This window comes from Solanum verrucosum, unplaced genomic scaffold (assembly GCF_900185275.1).
Source record: "Solanum verrucosum unplaced genomic scaffold, falcon-dt-bn FXZP01000161.1, whole genome shotgun sequence".
In the NCBI taxonomy this organism is placed as follows: Eukaryota; Viridiplantae; Streptophyta; class Magnoliopsida; order Solanales; family Solanaceae; genus Solanum; species Solanum verrucosum.
The window spans coordinates 1,292,015-1,308,543 of record NW_026020127.1 but is presented as its reverse complement, the minus strand read 5'-3'; the positions used below and the strand labels follow the sequence as shown (position 1 = coordinate 1,308,543).

At 32.7% G+C, this 16,529-nt stretch overlaps 2 protein-coding genes and 1 pseudogene across 5 annotated transcripts; 1 reads left to right on the top strand and 2 right to left on the bottom strand.

Moving 5' to 3' along the window:
- Positions 1-2,708: 2,708 nt before the first annotated feature.
- On the top strand, positions 2,709-6,875 carry LOC125826045 (plasmodesmata-located protein 2-like). 4 transcript variants are annotated; one of them, XM_049505343.1, is made up of 5 exons: positions 2,709-3,304; positions 4,756-5,064; positions 5,643-5,756; positions 5,852-5,902; positions 6,536-6,875. In XM_049505343.1, exons 1-4 carry the CDS (start codon positions 2,833-2,835, stop codon positions 5,857-5,859), a joined length of 903 nt encoding a protein of 300 aa, XP_049361300.1. In that variant the 5' UTR covers positions 2,709-2,832; the 3' UTR covers positions 5,860-5,902; positions 6,536-6,875. The 4 variants fall into 4 exon arrangements, with proteins under 4 accessions (XP_049361300.1, XP_049361303.1, XP_049361301.1 ...); XM_049505346.1 differs by having other exon boundaries at positions 2,820-3,304; positions 6,493-6,875; XM_049505344.1 differs by having other exon boundaries at positions 2,820-3,304; positions 6,462-6,875.
- A 3,927-nt stretch (positions 6,876-10,802) lies between these two features.
- Positions 10,803-11,363, bottom strand: LOC125825966 (mitochondrial import receptor subunit TOM9-2-like). The gene has a single exon (XM_049505255.1). It carries the CDS (start codon positions 11,361-11,363, stop codon positions 11,055-11,057), a length of 309 nt encoding a protein of 102 aa, XP_049361212.1. The 3' UTR covers positions 10,803-11,054.
- A 1,417-nt stretch (positions 11,364-12,780) lies between these two features.
- Positions 12,781-16,515, bottom strand: LOC125825988 (uncharacterized; annotated as a pseudogene).
- Between the last annotated feature and the right edge of the window lie 14 nt (positions 16,516-16,529).

Sequence of the window (16,529 nt, the reverse complement as noted above, 5' to 3'; positions counted from 1 at the left end):
TCAGTATAGAACCCTCTGTGGGAGTTGGGGGAGCAGTACTTACAGTCTTACCATAGGGAGTTTGGGGGAGGAGTACGTATAGTCTCACCATTTTTAGAGTTCATTTTGGGCATTTAGGGCCAATTTACACGAATCAGGTGTTTCTCAATTTTTCGTATATGTTAGCCCATGAATATTTAGGTGATATGGCTTTAAGAATGTTTTTTTGTGAAACCTTACAGAACCTTTTGTGGGAGTTGGGGTAGCAGTACATTACAGTCTCACCATTTTTAAAGTCCATTTTGGACATTTAAGGGCCAATGTATGTGAATTATCTGGTTTTCTTAGTTTTTCATGTGTGTTAGCCCATGAATATTTTGGTGATATGAAATTCAAACAACTTTTTAACGAAACCATTACGGACCCCTCGTAGAGAATTGAGGGAGCGGTACGTACAGTCTCACCATTTTTAGATTTCATTTAGGGGCTATTTTACAGGAATTAGGCAATTTTATTTTTATTTTTTTCATGTGTGTTAGGTTATGAATATTTTGATGATATAACTTTCGAATGAGTTCTTTATGAAACTATAACGTAACCCTCCATAGAAAGTTGGGGGATCAGTACGTACGGTCTCACCATTAAAAGCTCGTTTGGATTGACTTAAAAAAAATAGCTTTTAAGTTAAAAATAAAAAGTCAAACTGAATGACTTTTAAGTCAAAAAATAAAAAGTAGTGGAGACCTACTTTTGGTTTCTGACTTATTTTAAGTCATTTTTTACCTTGCCAAACACTTCGTAACTTATTTTAAGTTATTTTTTATATTTATCAAACACTTTTAGAAGTCAAAAACTTATTTAAAAATAAGTTTGACCAACTTTTAAGCCAATTCAAACACCCTCTAAGTCCATTTTAAACATTTTTGGGCCAAATCTTAATGTTATTTGTTTATTTCTCACTTAAAGATGTCCACCTTGCAGGTTATCACATGACAGATATCTCCTCATGTGGTTCTTACTACTTGCCCCAATTGTTTAAAATTTGCTTACACATGATTAAAGAACTTTTACTCTTTTTTTCTTCGGTATTTGATATTCATATTTTTAGGGTATTTTGTTTCTAATAGATTTTTTTCATGCTCCCAACATATTTTCCCTTATTTCTAGAGGTTCAAATTTGAGATTATCAATTAAAATTGTAGAGATTTCAATGATTTTACCACAAGTCATATTGATAACTTCTGATGTTCTTAATTGTATAATGCTTCATTGATGTTAAATTCAAGGATATGACTTAATAATAACTTAAGTGAGTTGAAAATCATGAAATTTTAAATTTAAATTTCAACAAAAACAAAAAATTACTTTTCCATCTGTCCTAGTGTCCGAGCACTAAAAAAAAACACAAATACTTCACATGATGTTGGTTGAACTCCATTAATAGTGGATATAAGAGGCAAATATTCATTATTCTTTTTCAACATAAGAGACAAATATACCCAAAAATATTCAAATTTCAAATATATTGGAATTGAATAAGGTTGGTCAAACTTATGAAGTTAATTCTCTTCATCTACTCTCACCTCTCTCTTACCTAGGGAATATTTCTTCCACTCTATGAGTTTTTTTTTTGTTTTTTATTAGTAGTACAAATACTAAGATATCATGATTTTCTTAATAAAAAATAATAAGAATCTTTCATTCTTAAATTATTTTTTTAAAAAGAATGTTACTTTCATATTTCATGTAACACTCTAAATTACTCCGTCTATTACACTTGTCAATTGCGGAATGTAAGTTGATTAGATCGATTCTTTCTAATAGTAGAATTACATAAGTTTTTCTACAAGCACTATTCTAATTTTGACTTAGTGAACTTTCTTTTTGAAAATACTATTGACACATAATTTTAATCTTAAAAGTTCAATTATGTTTCAATCTTATGTGTTAATTAATGTCAATGACCCATCATAAGAATTTTTATAACTACAAAAATATTTATAATAGATTTAACACCATAAATTCTTTTTCAAAAAATTCTTAAGTTACATGTGATCATGTCTAATCAAACACAGTTAGTAGTACATAATAAAATATAGGGACCATCACTTTCTCCTTAAAAAAAGACTAACTATTTTTCTAATAAAATAATTACCACTTTTTCATAAAAATGGACTATTTTCTAAAGTATAATAGTACTACCATCAATAATCATCTATTATTCATCTATCACTAAAAGATAATAGTGTGGAAAATTGAGCTAATTCTCCTTTAATTAAAGTTTTTGAGTTCTAGTTTCGAGTATAAGAAAATTTTTGTTATATAGTGCTTTATTTGAATGGAGCGTTACACAACATATATTTAGATTAATCAAACTCCAATGAAAATACCGAACACCGAATGAACAAATATTAATATTTTTTATCTTTTTTTCTTTGGTTTTCCATCCAATGGTCGGAGTTTGCATTGAAACTCCAATTAAATCGAAATCACACATTGTGGACCTATTTGAGAGTGGTACTTCCAATAAAATTTCTCCATATTCCGAATTCATGTTCAAAACTTTTGATTAAAAGTGAAACAATCTCATCACTACGACACAATTGTGTATTTTTCATGTCATGTGTACTGCTAGTAGAGATAACTTCTATCTGCACAATAAAAGAGAAAGTTGAATTACACCACCAAGACAAGGCTCCCTTTTTTGAGAAAGAAAGAAAGAAAGCAAAAACAGCAAATAAACCCTTCAACATTTTCTCATTTTCACTATTCAAAAACCCAAGCTTAAAATCTTTATTTAAAAAAAATAAAATACCAACAACAATGGAATAATTCATCAAGAATCCACAAAAAATGGGTTTGCCCACAAAGCCATTTTGCATATTCTCTCTTTTCTTAGTTATATTTACCATTTTCAAGCTAACCCCACAAGCTAAATCTGATTCTGATTACACTAACTTGATTTACAAGGGTTGTGCAAAGCAAGATTTGTCAGATCCATCTGGGGTTTACTCACAAGCCCTTTCTTCCCTTTTTGGCACTCTTGTTTCACAGTCTTCAAAGTCCAAGTTCTATAAGACCAGTACTGGTAGTGGACAATCCACAATTTCTGGTCTTTTTCAGTGTAGAGGTGACCTTTCTAATGTTGATTGCTATAAATGTGTTAGTGGTTTGCCAATACTCATAGATAAGTTATGTGGTAGCAAGCCTGTTGCTGCAAGAATCCAGCTTTATGGCTGTTACATGCTCTATGAGGTTGCTGGTTTCCCTCAAATATCTGGAATGGAGATGCTGTTCAAGACTTGTAGTGGGAAAAATGCTCCAGGTAGCTTAGGAGGATTCAAGATTTAAACTTTACTAGTTCTATTTCAAATATTTTGATTTTTTAGTGATTCTTGCATATATAGTTACACTCTGTGTTGATAGGTTCACTCTTTAGTACTGGTAGTGGGAAGTCCACAATTTCTGGTCTTTTTCAGTATAGAGGTGACCTTTGCTTTAAATGTGAGTGGCTTGCCAATACTCATTGATAAGCTGTGTGGTAGCAAGCCTGTAGCTGCAAGAATCCAGCTTTTTGGCTGTTACATGCTCATCTCTGGAATGGAGATGCAGTATAAGACTTGTACTGGGAAAAATGCTCCTGGTAGCATAGGCGGATTCCAGATTTAAACTTTACTAGTTCAATTTTAACTTTTTTGATGTTCTTTGAATTTTTAGTGTTTCTTTCCATATATAGTTATACTCTGTGTCAAAGTCGGATTCAGAATTTGAAGTTTCTAGGTCCGCTCTTTAGTACTGGTAGTGGGCAGTCCATAATTCCTGGTCTTTTTCAATGTGGAGGTGACCTCTCTAATGTTGACTCCTATAAATGTGTGAATGGTGTGCCAATACTCATTGATAAGCTATGTGGTAGCAATCCTGTTGTTGCAAGAATCCAGCTTTATGGCTTTTACATGCTCTATGAGGTTTCTGGTTTCCCTCAAATCTCCGGAATGGAGATGCTGTTCAAGACTTGTAGTGGGAAAAATGCTCCAGGTAGCATAGGTGGATTCAAGATTTAAACTTTATGAGTTCAATTTTAACCTTTTTGGATTTTTATTGTTTCTTGCATATATAGTTATACTCTGTGTCAAAAGTACTGGTGTAGGTAGCTGTGTTGTATTTAGAATTTAAATTTTATTTATTCGCTCTTTAGTTCTGATAGTAGGCAGTCCATAATTTCTGGTCTTTTTCAGTGAAGAGGTGACCTTTCTAATTTTTGACTGCTATAAATGTGTGTGGGGTTTGCCAGTACTCATAGATAAGCTCTGTGGTAGCAAGCCTGTTGCTACAAGAATCCAGCTTTATGACCGTTACATGCTCTATATGAGGTTGCTGGTTTCCCTCAAATCTCTGGAACGGAGATGCTGTAGAAGACTTATAATGGGAAAAATGCTTCAATCTAAATTTTACGAGTTCAAATTGTTAGATTTTAACTGCAGAACCGGTTGTGCATTTCAAATATGTGTTAAAAATTTAGTATTTCCTGAGTTTCTGGTGATTTTGTTACATATATTTATGTTGTGTCTCGAAAATTCTGGTTTTGGTCTAACATGTACTTATACCTACATACAACAACCACAGCTAGGTAGTTATATCAGATTCAGAATTTAAGTTTTATAGGTTCAATCTTTAGTATATACCACCGTACCCATTACACTCTTCAAATTACATGTTCAAGATTTAGTATTTCTTTCATATATATATATTTAGAATCCGTGTCGAAAATATTGTCAGGTAGTGGGTTTGAGGAAAGAAGGGATACTGCTTTTTCCACATTGGAAAATGGCATGGCTAGTAGCAATGGCTTCTACACAACAAGCTATCAGTCTGTTTATACCATGGGGCAATGTGAAGGGGATGTTGGCTCCGCTGATTGTGCTGATTGTGTGAAAAATGCTGTCCAAAAAGCTCAGGTGGAATGTGGAAGCTCCGTCTCTGGGCAAATCTTCCTGCACAAATGTTTTATTGGTTATAGTAATTCTCCAAATGGGGTCCCTAGAACATCATCGTCGTCTTCAGATTGGTCCCCTGCTTCATCTTCAGGTATTACATATACTGATATAGAACCTCTTGTCTAGCTTTATATGCTCGAGGTCTTCAAAAATGCTGCAGGGTGTGTGTCAGATCCTCCAAAAGTAATGCATTTTTGGAGGATCTGAAACAGGCATGATCACATTTTTGGGGAGTCTATATATCCTAATTGATTTGCTGAAGTTGCCATTCTACTAAATTGGTAATTGCTTATGATTTTGCCAGTGTCAAACAAAGTCAAGCTAATAAACTTTTGTATTCTTGGACTTGTGATAAAAGGTCTGAATCACTAGTGCTATTAAGTTGATTATATCAAACCCCTCTTTAGCTCTAATCCCATAGATAATTTCTGACTAGTCTTCGTGTATTGGAAGAGCAAGAAGTGGAGTTAGAGTAAAACTTTCTTCTCCTTACGGAGAGATTGTCTATTTTACTTGATCGAGGACAACCCGAACTTCAGTTACTTCAATGCACCTTTTTCTTTCCTTAGATTAATCAAAACTTTGTCCTCCTTGGATTTTCCAGCCATTCTTTTTGTTTATTGTCTACAATTATATTGTAAAGAGAGCTGCATTTAATAATTGTCGTAGGGTCAGGGCAAAATGTGGGGAAGACAGTGGCTATAATACTAGGAGGGGTAGCTGGAGTGGGGTTTATACTCATATGCGTGCTGTTTGCAAGGAATCAAATGAAGAAACATGACGGTACGCCTAATTTGACTAATGTACTATATTGTTTTCAATAGTTTGAAACATTGTCTCTTGCTTATACTGTTAAATCTATGCATTATTTGCTGCAGATTATTGAAGGAGTCAGACTTGTTTACTATGACCGGCAACGCTTTCCTGAGGTGGATTCTTTTTTTCGATTCTCTTCTTGAAAGGAAAATAGAAATCAAAGGATTTTGTGTCTGTAATTCTTGGTTTTTCTTAGTTAAACAGGAAAACGGTAACTGTTTGGAAGAGAATAATTTTTGGGCTATGAAAATTGAGATGTATGGTGATAAGTTCTTGAAAAAAAAAAGTGAACTTAAATTGTTAGTTATGTATTAACAAGATTAGAAAGAGTCCTATTGTGCCGAGGGTCTATCGGAAACAGCCCCTCTTCCCCACAAAGGTAGAGGTAATGTCTGCATACATCCTACCTTCCCCCGACACCACTTGTGGGATTACACTGAGTATAATATTGTTGTTTTTATTAGGAAGAGTCCTTTTGATTTTTAACTTTTTCTCCAATTGCCATGTGCATATTGTCTCTTTGTCCAGTTCACTTGAAAATATGCTTCTACATTTTCTTCAAAAGTTTCTTACTTTACAGAAAGTTCTTTGTTTTCTCTTCATTTGTAGGCTGTATATGTTTGTCTTAACTTCCATCGTTTATTTTGTATCGATACTTTTATGCTAGTCCAGTCAAACTCCAATACTGACAGTAACTCATCAGAAACTCCCAAGACTAACAGCAAGGTGTATCTCATATTCAACAGTTCATTGCATATGTTTTATCCCCTCAACTCGGAAAGGTGAAAAAGAACTGAGGACACGGGGATGGCAAGGAAGTCTTCGATGGTTCATTTTGTGATAAAGAAGGGAGAAGAGAGTCTTGTATGCCTCAGATTGTCGGAGTTGGCCTCACTTTTGTGAGTAAGAACTGATTCTTAGTTTTTTACTGGATCGTCAACTGGCGTATATTCATCCTAGCTTGCTTTGTATTAATCTCTGGAACATCTTGTATTACCTAACAGCATATTTTGCTAACTTGCACAAGGTTTATGATTCATAATGAGCATTTGGCCTGTGGAAACTTTCTGAGTAAATATGAGCTTACATACTTGCATTGGTTAACTGTAATTAATGGCTCAAGTTGATTGATTGACATGTCTCATGTCCAGATGGAGAACTCGGATACATGTACAGAACGTAGAAGTATCCGAGGACTTCTAAACTTCATTTCCTTTAAAATATTTGACATTGATTGTCAAGCCCTATTTACAGCCATTCCCGGTATAGTGCATTTTCTCACCGTTGGTTATTAAGACTTATTTCCGTTCTTTGTTTTCTACGTTGAGGGCTGATGTTGAAGCACAACGCCTAGACGATACATGATCTCTATGAAGCTCCTCTGACTTCTCATCAGGTAAGAACAATGGAAATCATCTCTGAATCTTGTGGCGCGCATTGAGTTTTTTGCCTGTATCAAAGAGCCTATTTTGAGTGTTGTAGAACATGTAGTTAGCTTGTCTCTCAGTGCAGACTGCAGAGAACTAAGGAGATGAAAATTGCATATACCTACAGACCATATTGAACTCATTTCCAGTATTTGAGAAGTCATGAAGTAGCCCCCAAGGTGTAGCTCGAGTGGCAAAAGGTGGAGGATTTGTGGCTTACGTCGTAGGTTCAAGCCTCACACCATGCAAAGCGAAACTCGGTATTTAAGTGGAGAAGGGTAGAGGGGCAGGCTCATTATCCACCGAGTTTAGAAGGCTGTGAATCCCGGTATTTAAGTGGAGAAGGGTAGAGAGGCGGGCTCATATCCACCGAGTTTAGAAGGCTGTGATTGGTCCAAAGGGCGGATCACAGACGGATTTCTCGGTTATAAAAAAAAAGTCATGAAGTAATGACCTACAAAAGGATTAATGATTAGTGTTTATTGGAATCTGACTAATTCAATTTTGCGTAATAAATTCAGTAGACTCAAGAATTTTTCTTCCAAATTATCCCTTGGTAGCAATTCAATAGACTCACAAAGACAATGTCATTACAACAAAAGAATTAGTAGTAATAAATTTGTATTTTAGCGACAATATTTATTATGGCGAAAACATTTAATGATAATTGGGTTAATATCATTTCATCCAAAGTTGCTAAAGTGTTTAATGACATTTATATAGAGGGTTGGTTATAAGTATTCATATTATATTATTGTAGCTAAATGTAATATAGAGGCAATTATATTATGTTGTTAAATAATTGTCACAAAATTCTTTATTTATTGAAGTGTGTCAAAGTTGCATTGATTCCACTCAGCACCATTAACCCCTTAATTACATAGTAGAACAAGATATAACGATATTTATAGTCGTATTTTGCATAGTTGAAACAAAAAAATAAAATGTTTAAATCGTTATATTTAGTAATTTTACATTTTTAATTTGAAAACAACATTTTCATTATCAAGTTAAGGTTTAAATTTTTAATTGATGTTAATGAATTTTCATAAATAATTAATCATAAAATCTGAATATTTTACTCTTTATTCATAAAATAAATATTTTCATAAAATATTTGCTAATTAAATATTTTAAATTTAATTTACTTAAAATGCTTGTTGAAAGTTTGACTTTCATTATGGTTATTCATTAAAATATCTACTATTAAGTTAACTTTTTTATTATATTTAATGTCATTCCAAATTATATGGATTAGCATTCCATAAAATCTGAATATTTTTCTCTTCTTTTCGTAAGTACATTTAAATATTCACTAATTCAAGTTAAGTTTTAGATTTGATTTACTTAAAAATGCTTGTTGAAAGTTTGACTTTCATTATGGTTATTCATTAAAATATTTACTATTAAGTTAATTTTTTTAATTATATTTAATGTCACTCCAAATTATATGGATTTTAATCCATGTGAAAATGGATATGTTTATGCTTAAACATTAAGTATGTTTTTAATTTTAATTTTTGTATATAAATACTCATGATATTTCATTGTTATGAATCTTTAGGGGAGGATCGATTCACAGGGTGATATATAAATCAGCTCGTTAAAGGGAGGCTGAAACCTTAGAATTCATTAAAGAGAGAATTTCGATCTCTTTTGCTCTTCAAATGGAGACTGAAACATTAGAGTTCAATGGAAGAGAAAACTCTAATAACTTGCTTTTTTGTTGAAATATGACTTAGTGATTTATTCATCAAAAGCCCTTTTAAATAGGAGTCTTATTACATCAGTAGGAAGTCTAATTCTTATGAAAGTAGAAAACTATAATCCTATTCCAAACTAATAACTATAGCTTAACCTAATCCTTATGAAACTATGAAACATAAATTATATTCTAAAATAATAAATAAAGCAACTAAATATAATTAAAAATTAAATACTTAATTGAAGGGCTTCCAACGCATCCACAACAGACAACTTATTCTTTTTCTTCGAAATAAACCAAACAGAAACATATAGCAAAGGCAGCACAAACATCTAGTAACCAAACCATTCTATAAATTTTGCAATCCAATCTCAAACCTGTCATCAAAATTAGGGGTATGCAAAAACCGATTTAACCAATAAACCGAATTGAAAAAAAACATTATTAGTTTAATGATATTGGGTTATTGGGCTAACAGTTTTTAAACGGTTTCGCAAAATTTTTTATTGGGTTATTGGTTCGATTTTCGGTTATATTATTTTTGTTAATGGTTAAACCAATAACCCAATAAGAATATTCTAATTTACTATTTTATCCCTAGACCAGTAAATCCTAATTATATAACATTTTACAAACCCTATTACTTTAATCTCAGTATTACTTAAAACCTTAATTATTGTTTCATTCTGTAATTGCAAGCACACTTCTAACTTGAATGTGCCAATTGCCTAAACTTGCAAGAAAAATAATAGTTACTTTTATGATTTTTACTTTCATGCCAAATGCTGGAAAAATCATATAGTTTATATGGGAAAAAAATTATAGTGTATATTAATATGTATGAGTTTTTTTTTTATTGGTTAAACCAAAAACCGAACCATTAAGTACCATAAACCGATAAGAAATATGTTATTGGTTTGGTTATCGGTTTGACGTATTTACAAACCAAAAAATCGATAAACTGAATCGATGCACAGCCCTAATCAAAATTCTAAATAAAACAAAGAGAAGACCACAAACACAGAGAGATCACTTCTGTTGAAGATCAAGATCATTTCTTTTCACCTGATAAAATCAAACATGACCAAACTATTCTATAAATTTTGCAATCCAATCTCGAATTCATCATCAAACACTAAACAAAACAAAGAGAAATCGTTTATGTTGAAGATCAAGATCATTATTTTTCACTGATAAAGTCAATTAACCAGTGTCATCACAAACATCTAATAACCAACCCATTCTATAATATTTTCAATCACAAATTCAAATCCATCATCAAAACACTAAATAAAACAAAGAGAAACCATTTCTTCTAAAGATCAAGATCATTCTTTTCACTGATAAAGGTGCAGCTTCGCAAACATCTAATAACCAGCTCATTCTATAAATTTCGCAATCCAATCTCAAACACTAAGTAAAACAAAGACTAACCACAAATCAGTTCTATCACTTTTTTTCACCTGATAAAAGTCAATTCACCAGAGGCAGCACATAAACATCTAGTAACCAAACTATTCAATTAGTTATGCAATCCAATCTCGAATCCATCATCAAAACACTAAACAAACAAAAAACCATAAACACAAAGAGAAATAATTTCTGTTGAAGATCAAGATCATTTTTTTTTACTGATAAATTCAATTAACCAGCAGCTTCGCAAACATCTTATAACCAACCCATTCTATAAACTTTGCAATCCAACCTCAAATCAAAACACTAAATAAAACAAAGAAAAACCACAAAAGATCTTCTTTTTCACTGATAAAGTCGATTAACCAGCCCATTCTACAAATTTCACAATCCAATCTCGAATCCACCATCAAAACATAGCAAAAACCACAAAACAAAGTGAAATCAATTCTATTGAAGATCAAGATCAAATTTTTTCACTAATAAACACTGCAGCTTCCCAAACATCTAATAAAACAACCAACACATTCTACAAATTTCATCAATCCAATCTCGAAACCCATCATCAAAACACTAAAAAAAAAAAACACAAACATAACGAAAAATAATTTCTATTGAAGATCAAGATCTTCTTTTTTTAACTAATAAACTGCAGCTTCCCAAACATCTAACAAAACCAACCAACCCATTCTACAAATTTCTCAAACCCATCTAACAAAATCAATTCTGGGTTGTAGCAGGGGAAGCACCAAGAAGACTAGCTTGTTGAAGATCAAGATCATTCAGCTGCTGTTCACGATCCATAACAATAATTAACGGCAAACCCAGAACCAAAAACGTTGTAGCAACAAGCCACGCAGCTTTTCCAGTACTCTTCGCAAGCTTTTTCCCCACATAAGTCGCACCACAAGCTGCTTGTTTCCCCTTTGTAACAATGGAGGATTGAGAAATCCTACCTAAAACGCCGTCGTTCTTGCTGCTGCTGCTTGATCCGGTTAAAGCAAAGCGTTTTCCACCCATGGGCGCCATTGTTGTTGAAGAAGAAGAAGCAGAGAAAAATTGTAGGGTTTTTGGCTTAAAGAGTATTTGGGGCTTAAACCCTTGTTATATTGTATTGTATAAAACTATTGCAAATTCAACAACGCATTTATAGAAGAAAAAAAAAGCACTTATAATAAATTCATAAATATCCCTAATAAATAATTACTAGTCTCAAAATAAATGTTTATTATGGAAGAAAAAAAAATCACTTATAACAATTTCTGTTTGACTAATTTATTTAAAAAGTATTTTTAATAAGCAAATTGTGTTTGACTAATCTTTTTTAAAAAATATTTTTGAGAGTTAAATTACGAAAAAGGGTAAATATCAATGTGCGTTTATAGAGAGAAACTATTTTAAATATCTATTACAAAAATTTAACTATAATATTTATTATTTTAAAATATTATGATTAATATGATTATTTAACTATAATTTACATATTAATTGATGTATATTTTTAAGCATTGAAAAATGATTTGGGGATTGAGTATTTAATATTGAAGGTAAATTAGGAAAAAAAGTAATTATTTTTTCTTTATATATTAAAAATAACAAGTAAAAGTATAAATCAACTTTTAAAATGGTAGATAAGTAAAAGTGAATGGAGTGAATAATAAATTTACATATAAAGAAGTTTTTTTCACTTGGGCAACACCCAATAAATTCAATTATGACTAAAAATTAAGAGGTACGCCTTAATTAAATACTACCTCATCTATCTTAAATTGTTTGTCATATTTTTCTCTCACATCTTATAAGAAAATATTAATTAGAAAAAAATATCAACCTTTTTCCACTTCAAATTATAATTTAGACGAAAAAGTTTACGCGAAATATAAATTTATATACAAAAATTTACTAAAATTTCTTTAACAATAATAAACATAAAACCATCACCTCATAAAATTATAATTCAAATTTGCTTGTTAGCAACATCAAAATTTACATTGTGAATCAACATTTTTTCTTTTAACTTCAGTCATTTTTGCCTGATCAATTCAGACATATTCAGACAATTTTATCAACAGTTTAATATCAAACCCCACATGTCTGAAGTCATTTTTATCAGCAGTTTAATATCAAACGCCACATGTCTGAAGTCATTTTTATCAGCAGTTTAATATCAAACGCCACATTCTGAAGTTATTTCAAAATGACACTACAAGAAACTAGACCTATGACAACGGTGTTTTTTGCTATGGCTATACAACAGTTGCTATAAACACTATATTGCAACGATTTAAGTGTTGCTAATACACTTTAGCAATCGAATCGTTGCAATTGTACAAAAAAAACATTGCTATAGATTATCTCTATATATGACGGTTTTTGGAAGGAAAAAAATCCTATTGGAACTATATTATTTACCTATATGGAAACGGGAAATCTTTGTAGTTCAGTTGTTGACTTGATTACCTAAACTTTCACTTTCGATTTCCCACCATGTAATCCCCTCTGATCACTCATTTTACTTGGTATCGGGGGATTAAGCATCTGGAGCAGCCACAACTCCATGAAAATATTGAAATCGATATTTGTGATTATCTGAATCTTCGTCTTTGTCTTCATCTTCATTTTCGTCTTCCTCTGTTTCCCATAAAAACCTAGCATATGATGCTAGTACATCGCTGAAAACAAAATAAATGTAACGAATATGGTAGTACTATTTTCTTATTTTTTATATACTATGGTTCTCTAAAAAGAATACTACATGAAAAATAAGAAACAAATCAAAATATCACGCCAATGCAAAAGTCCTTTGCTACAACAACATTCTCAGTGAAATCCCACAAGTAGAGTCTGGGAGGGTAGTGTGTATGCAGATTTTACCTTTACCTCGTGGAGGTAGAGAGACTGTTTGCGAAAAACTCTCAGCTCAAGTACAACAAATCAAAGTAGGTATGAAAGGGGAGAAAACGACAGTGAAAAAGGAAACGTTTACGATGTACATATATATGTTTAAATCCTTATTTCTTAAATCATTATGTGGTGTTATCAAACATAAAAAAGGACATCTTCTTACTTAAAACAAGAAATTATGAACATTCCTTTTTCTCTTTTAATGAGACGATTTATAGTCGATTAAATGTCTATAGCTTGTCTTAAACCACAAGTTCAGAAGAATAGCTTTCTTTCTTAAACTTCGTGCCTTATCAAACACTGTCACATAAAATGAGACGGAGAGAGTAGTACTTATCATTACCAGTTTCCAGGAGAAGCTTGAACCGCTCTTTTGAAGTAAGAGGAGGCTTTATTTTGGTCATGATGAAGATGCCATATAAAATTTGCATATTGTGAAATAATTTCTCCATCACTAGCATCTGTCAATACCGCACGTGAGTAGTATTCTTCAGCTCCTCTCAAGTCTCCTTTACACTGCACGAAAAAATGACAACAACATATCCAATGTAATCTGACAAGTGGAGTTTGGGAAAGGTTGAGCGTATGCAGACCTTACCCCTACCTTGGGGGTAGAGAGATTGTTTCCAATAGACCCTCGACTCAAAGGAAAAGCATATAGAAAAAGAAATAACCGAAGTGAAGAAATCATGGCAAAAGACTATAGAAAACATGACAAAGCATTCTTGAAATTGCCCATATTTGCACACATTTCATTAGATCTGTTGCTAATTAGGAATGTTTTTTAATAAGTTGTCGCTAATCTGTTGTTGTGCTTCATTTTCAATGTGATGAAAGAGATGACTTATAATTGCATTGGTGAAGCCAGAAATTTCGTTAAGATTATGAGATATAGTATATATGCAAAAGAACTCAGAGTGTTCAATTGACTACCTTTCACTATATGTTGCTACGCCACTGCTTATACGCGGTAGATTAGACGAAAAATAAGGGACATTACCTGATCAAGGAACTGAGCATAGTTTCTTAAAACTAAGGGGTTATTTGGATTTTCTTGAATCATACTCTTGTAGTAATCCTCAGCTGCTATAAGCTCATTCAGAGTCATTCCACCGCTAAATCCGCAATTTCCAATCCCAAATCCTGCAGCAAGATTCAGCAGAGGGCTAGCTTGTCTGTTGTCTTGTTCAAAATCCATGTTGTGTGACGTAGCAACTTCTTCGATTTCCTTGAAAAGATGGCACATCAAGAAGGATAAAACTTCAGTCCTAAAAGGGATATGATGCAAAACAGATCTTGTTCTAGCTAAAAGTTGTTACTCCCTCCGTTTCAATTTGTTTGTCTGGTTTTGATTTGGCATAGAGTTTAAGAAAGTAAAGAAGACTTTTGAATCTTATGGTCTTAAGCTAAAGAAATGTAGAACGCAACAAAATGTACTTTAATCATGTTGTCAAAGGTTGAAAGTTAGAACTAAAATAATTGTCAAGGTGGAAAGAGACATTTTATTTTAAACGGACTAAAAAGGAAAGTAAGAAAAACTAATTCAAACAGAGGGAGTATATGTTCACTTGGAAATAAAGTAAAGAGGATGTGTGAAAACCTTAGTTTCGTCAAGGTGTGTGCCTGCATCGTGCTCGTTGTCATCATAATTGATCTCCCAAAGAAAATTAGCATATGCTGTAAGGACATAGCTGGAAACCGAAAAAATGAATGACAAAAAGGAGACATATACTATGTGTGTGTTCAAATATGTAACCTATCAATACACCATATATTTGTTCTATCATGAAAAATGAAGATACAAAGTTATACAAAGTTCCATTTCATATCGCGCTATTTCATTTTCAGTCTATTCCAAGAAAAAAAGGCAGCTTTTTATATTTGGAAACTCTTTAATTTGAAACTTCTCATTTTGCTCTTAATGACATGCTATTATAGCCATAACGATATCATGGCATGTGTCGAAACCAGGAGTTATAGTGGTACTTCTGGTATGAGACAGAAGTATTTTTTTTTTTTCTTAAACTCCGTTGCATTCAAATACTGCCATATAAGCCCAAAACAGATGAGGTACCTGTTCTCGGGATCAACATGAGTGGCATGTTCAAAGTAGCTCAAGGCTCTATCTTTATCATGGTGTAGCTGCCACACCAATGTAGCATACTGTGACAAGATATCCCCGTCTTGTGGATCTGCTAGAGTAGCTTGAAAGTAATATTCCTCGGCCCCAGAAAGATCTCCTTTCGACTGCCACAAACGTTCATGAAAGCACAAAACATCACATGATCACTAAGATTGGACTAAATCATATCACATTATGTGGAAACAAGCACAGAGAGTTTAGGGGCAAAACAACATGGATCACAATTCTTTTTGTATGTTTCATCCTGCCTAGTAAAGAGTTTGTAGTTGTCGAAACCATAAAGAAAATCTCCACGGTACAAAGAGAATTCACCATATTCGTGAAAAGGAAGAAATGGTGATCAACAGAATCAATAGAGTGACTTGCAAAAGCTGAGCATAATTAAGACCATATGTTAAACATGTCTAAGATCACACAAACGTTGTGCTATGTTTAAAGTTCACAATATCTGTTTTTTTTTCTTGAACTTCGTATCCAGCCAAATAGGTTCACACAAATTGAAACATGGAGTAGCTCTCAATGAAGACGTTGCAAGATACAAAGAGAATTAGAAATGCTCCTCAAGACATGGTGATCAACATAGTCAATAGACTGACCTGCAAAAGCTGAGCATAATAATTCCTCAAGACCAAAGGGTTGAAAGGATATTCTTCAAGCAAACTCTTATAATGTGCTTCAACATCTCCAATTTCATCAAAATTTAACGGTACAATGTCAGCACCACTACCCGCCCTCATCAGCCCACCCATAGTCAGAGACTTTATGTCACCGCTATGATTCATGCCACTAACATCAATTCCAAATCCAGCAGCAAGGTACATTGGACAAACTGGTTCATTTCTTTCTTCAGATTCTTTATCTTCCTTCTCATCACAATCTTCATTATCATCGTCTTCCTTAATAAGACCCATGATGCATTTCCCAAAACTAAAATCATCACTAACTAAATCTTCTATCTCATTTCCTATAGTAACAGCCCTCACCAATTTTCCATCATTAATCATCTCCTCAAAATCTTCATCATTATAAACAGAAAATGATAATTCTGCTTGCAATATTATGTTAGTCTCTTGGTTGTGACAAGATCTTGGTAGTACCTTTGATCTATAAACTTCATCAAGATCACATTTTGACATCAACCCTTTCTT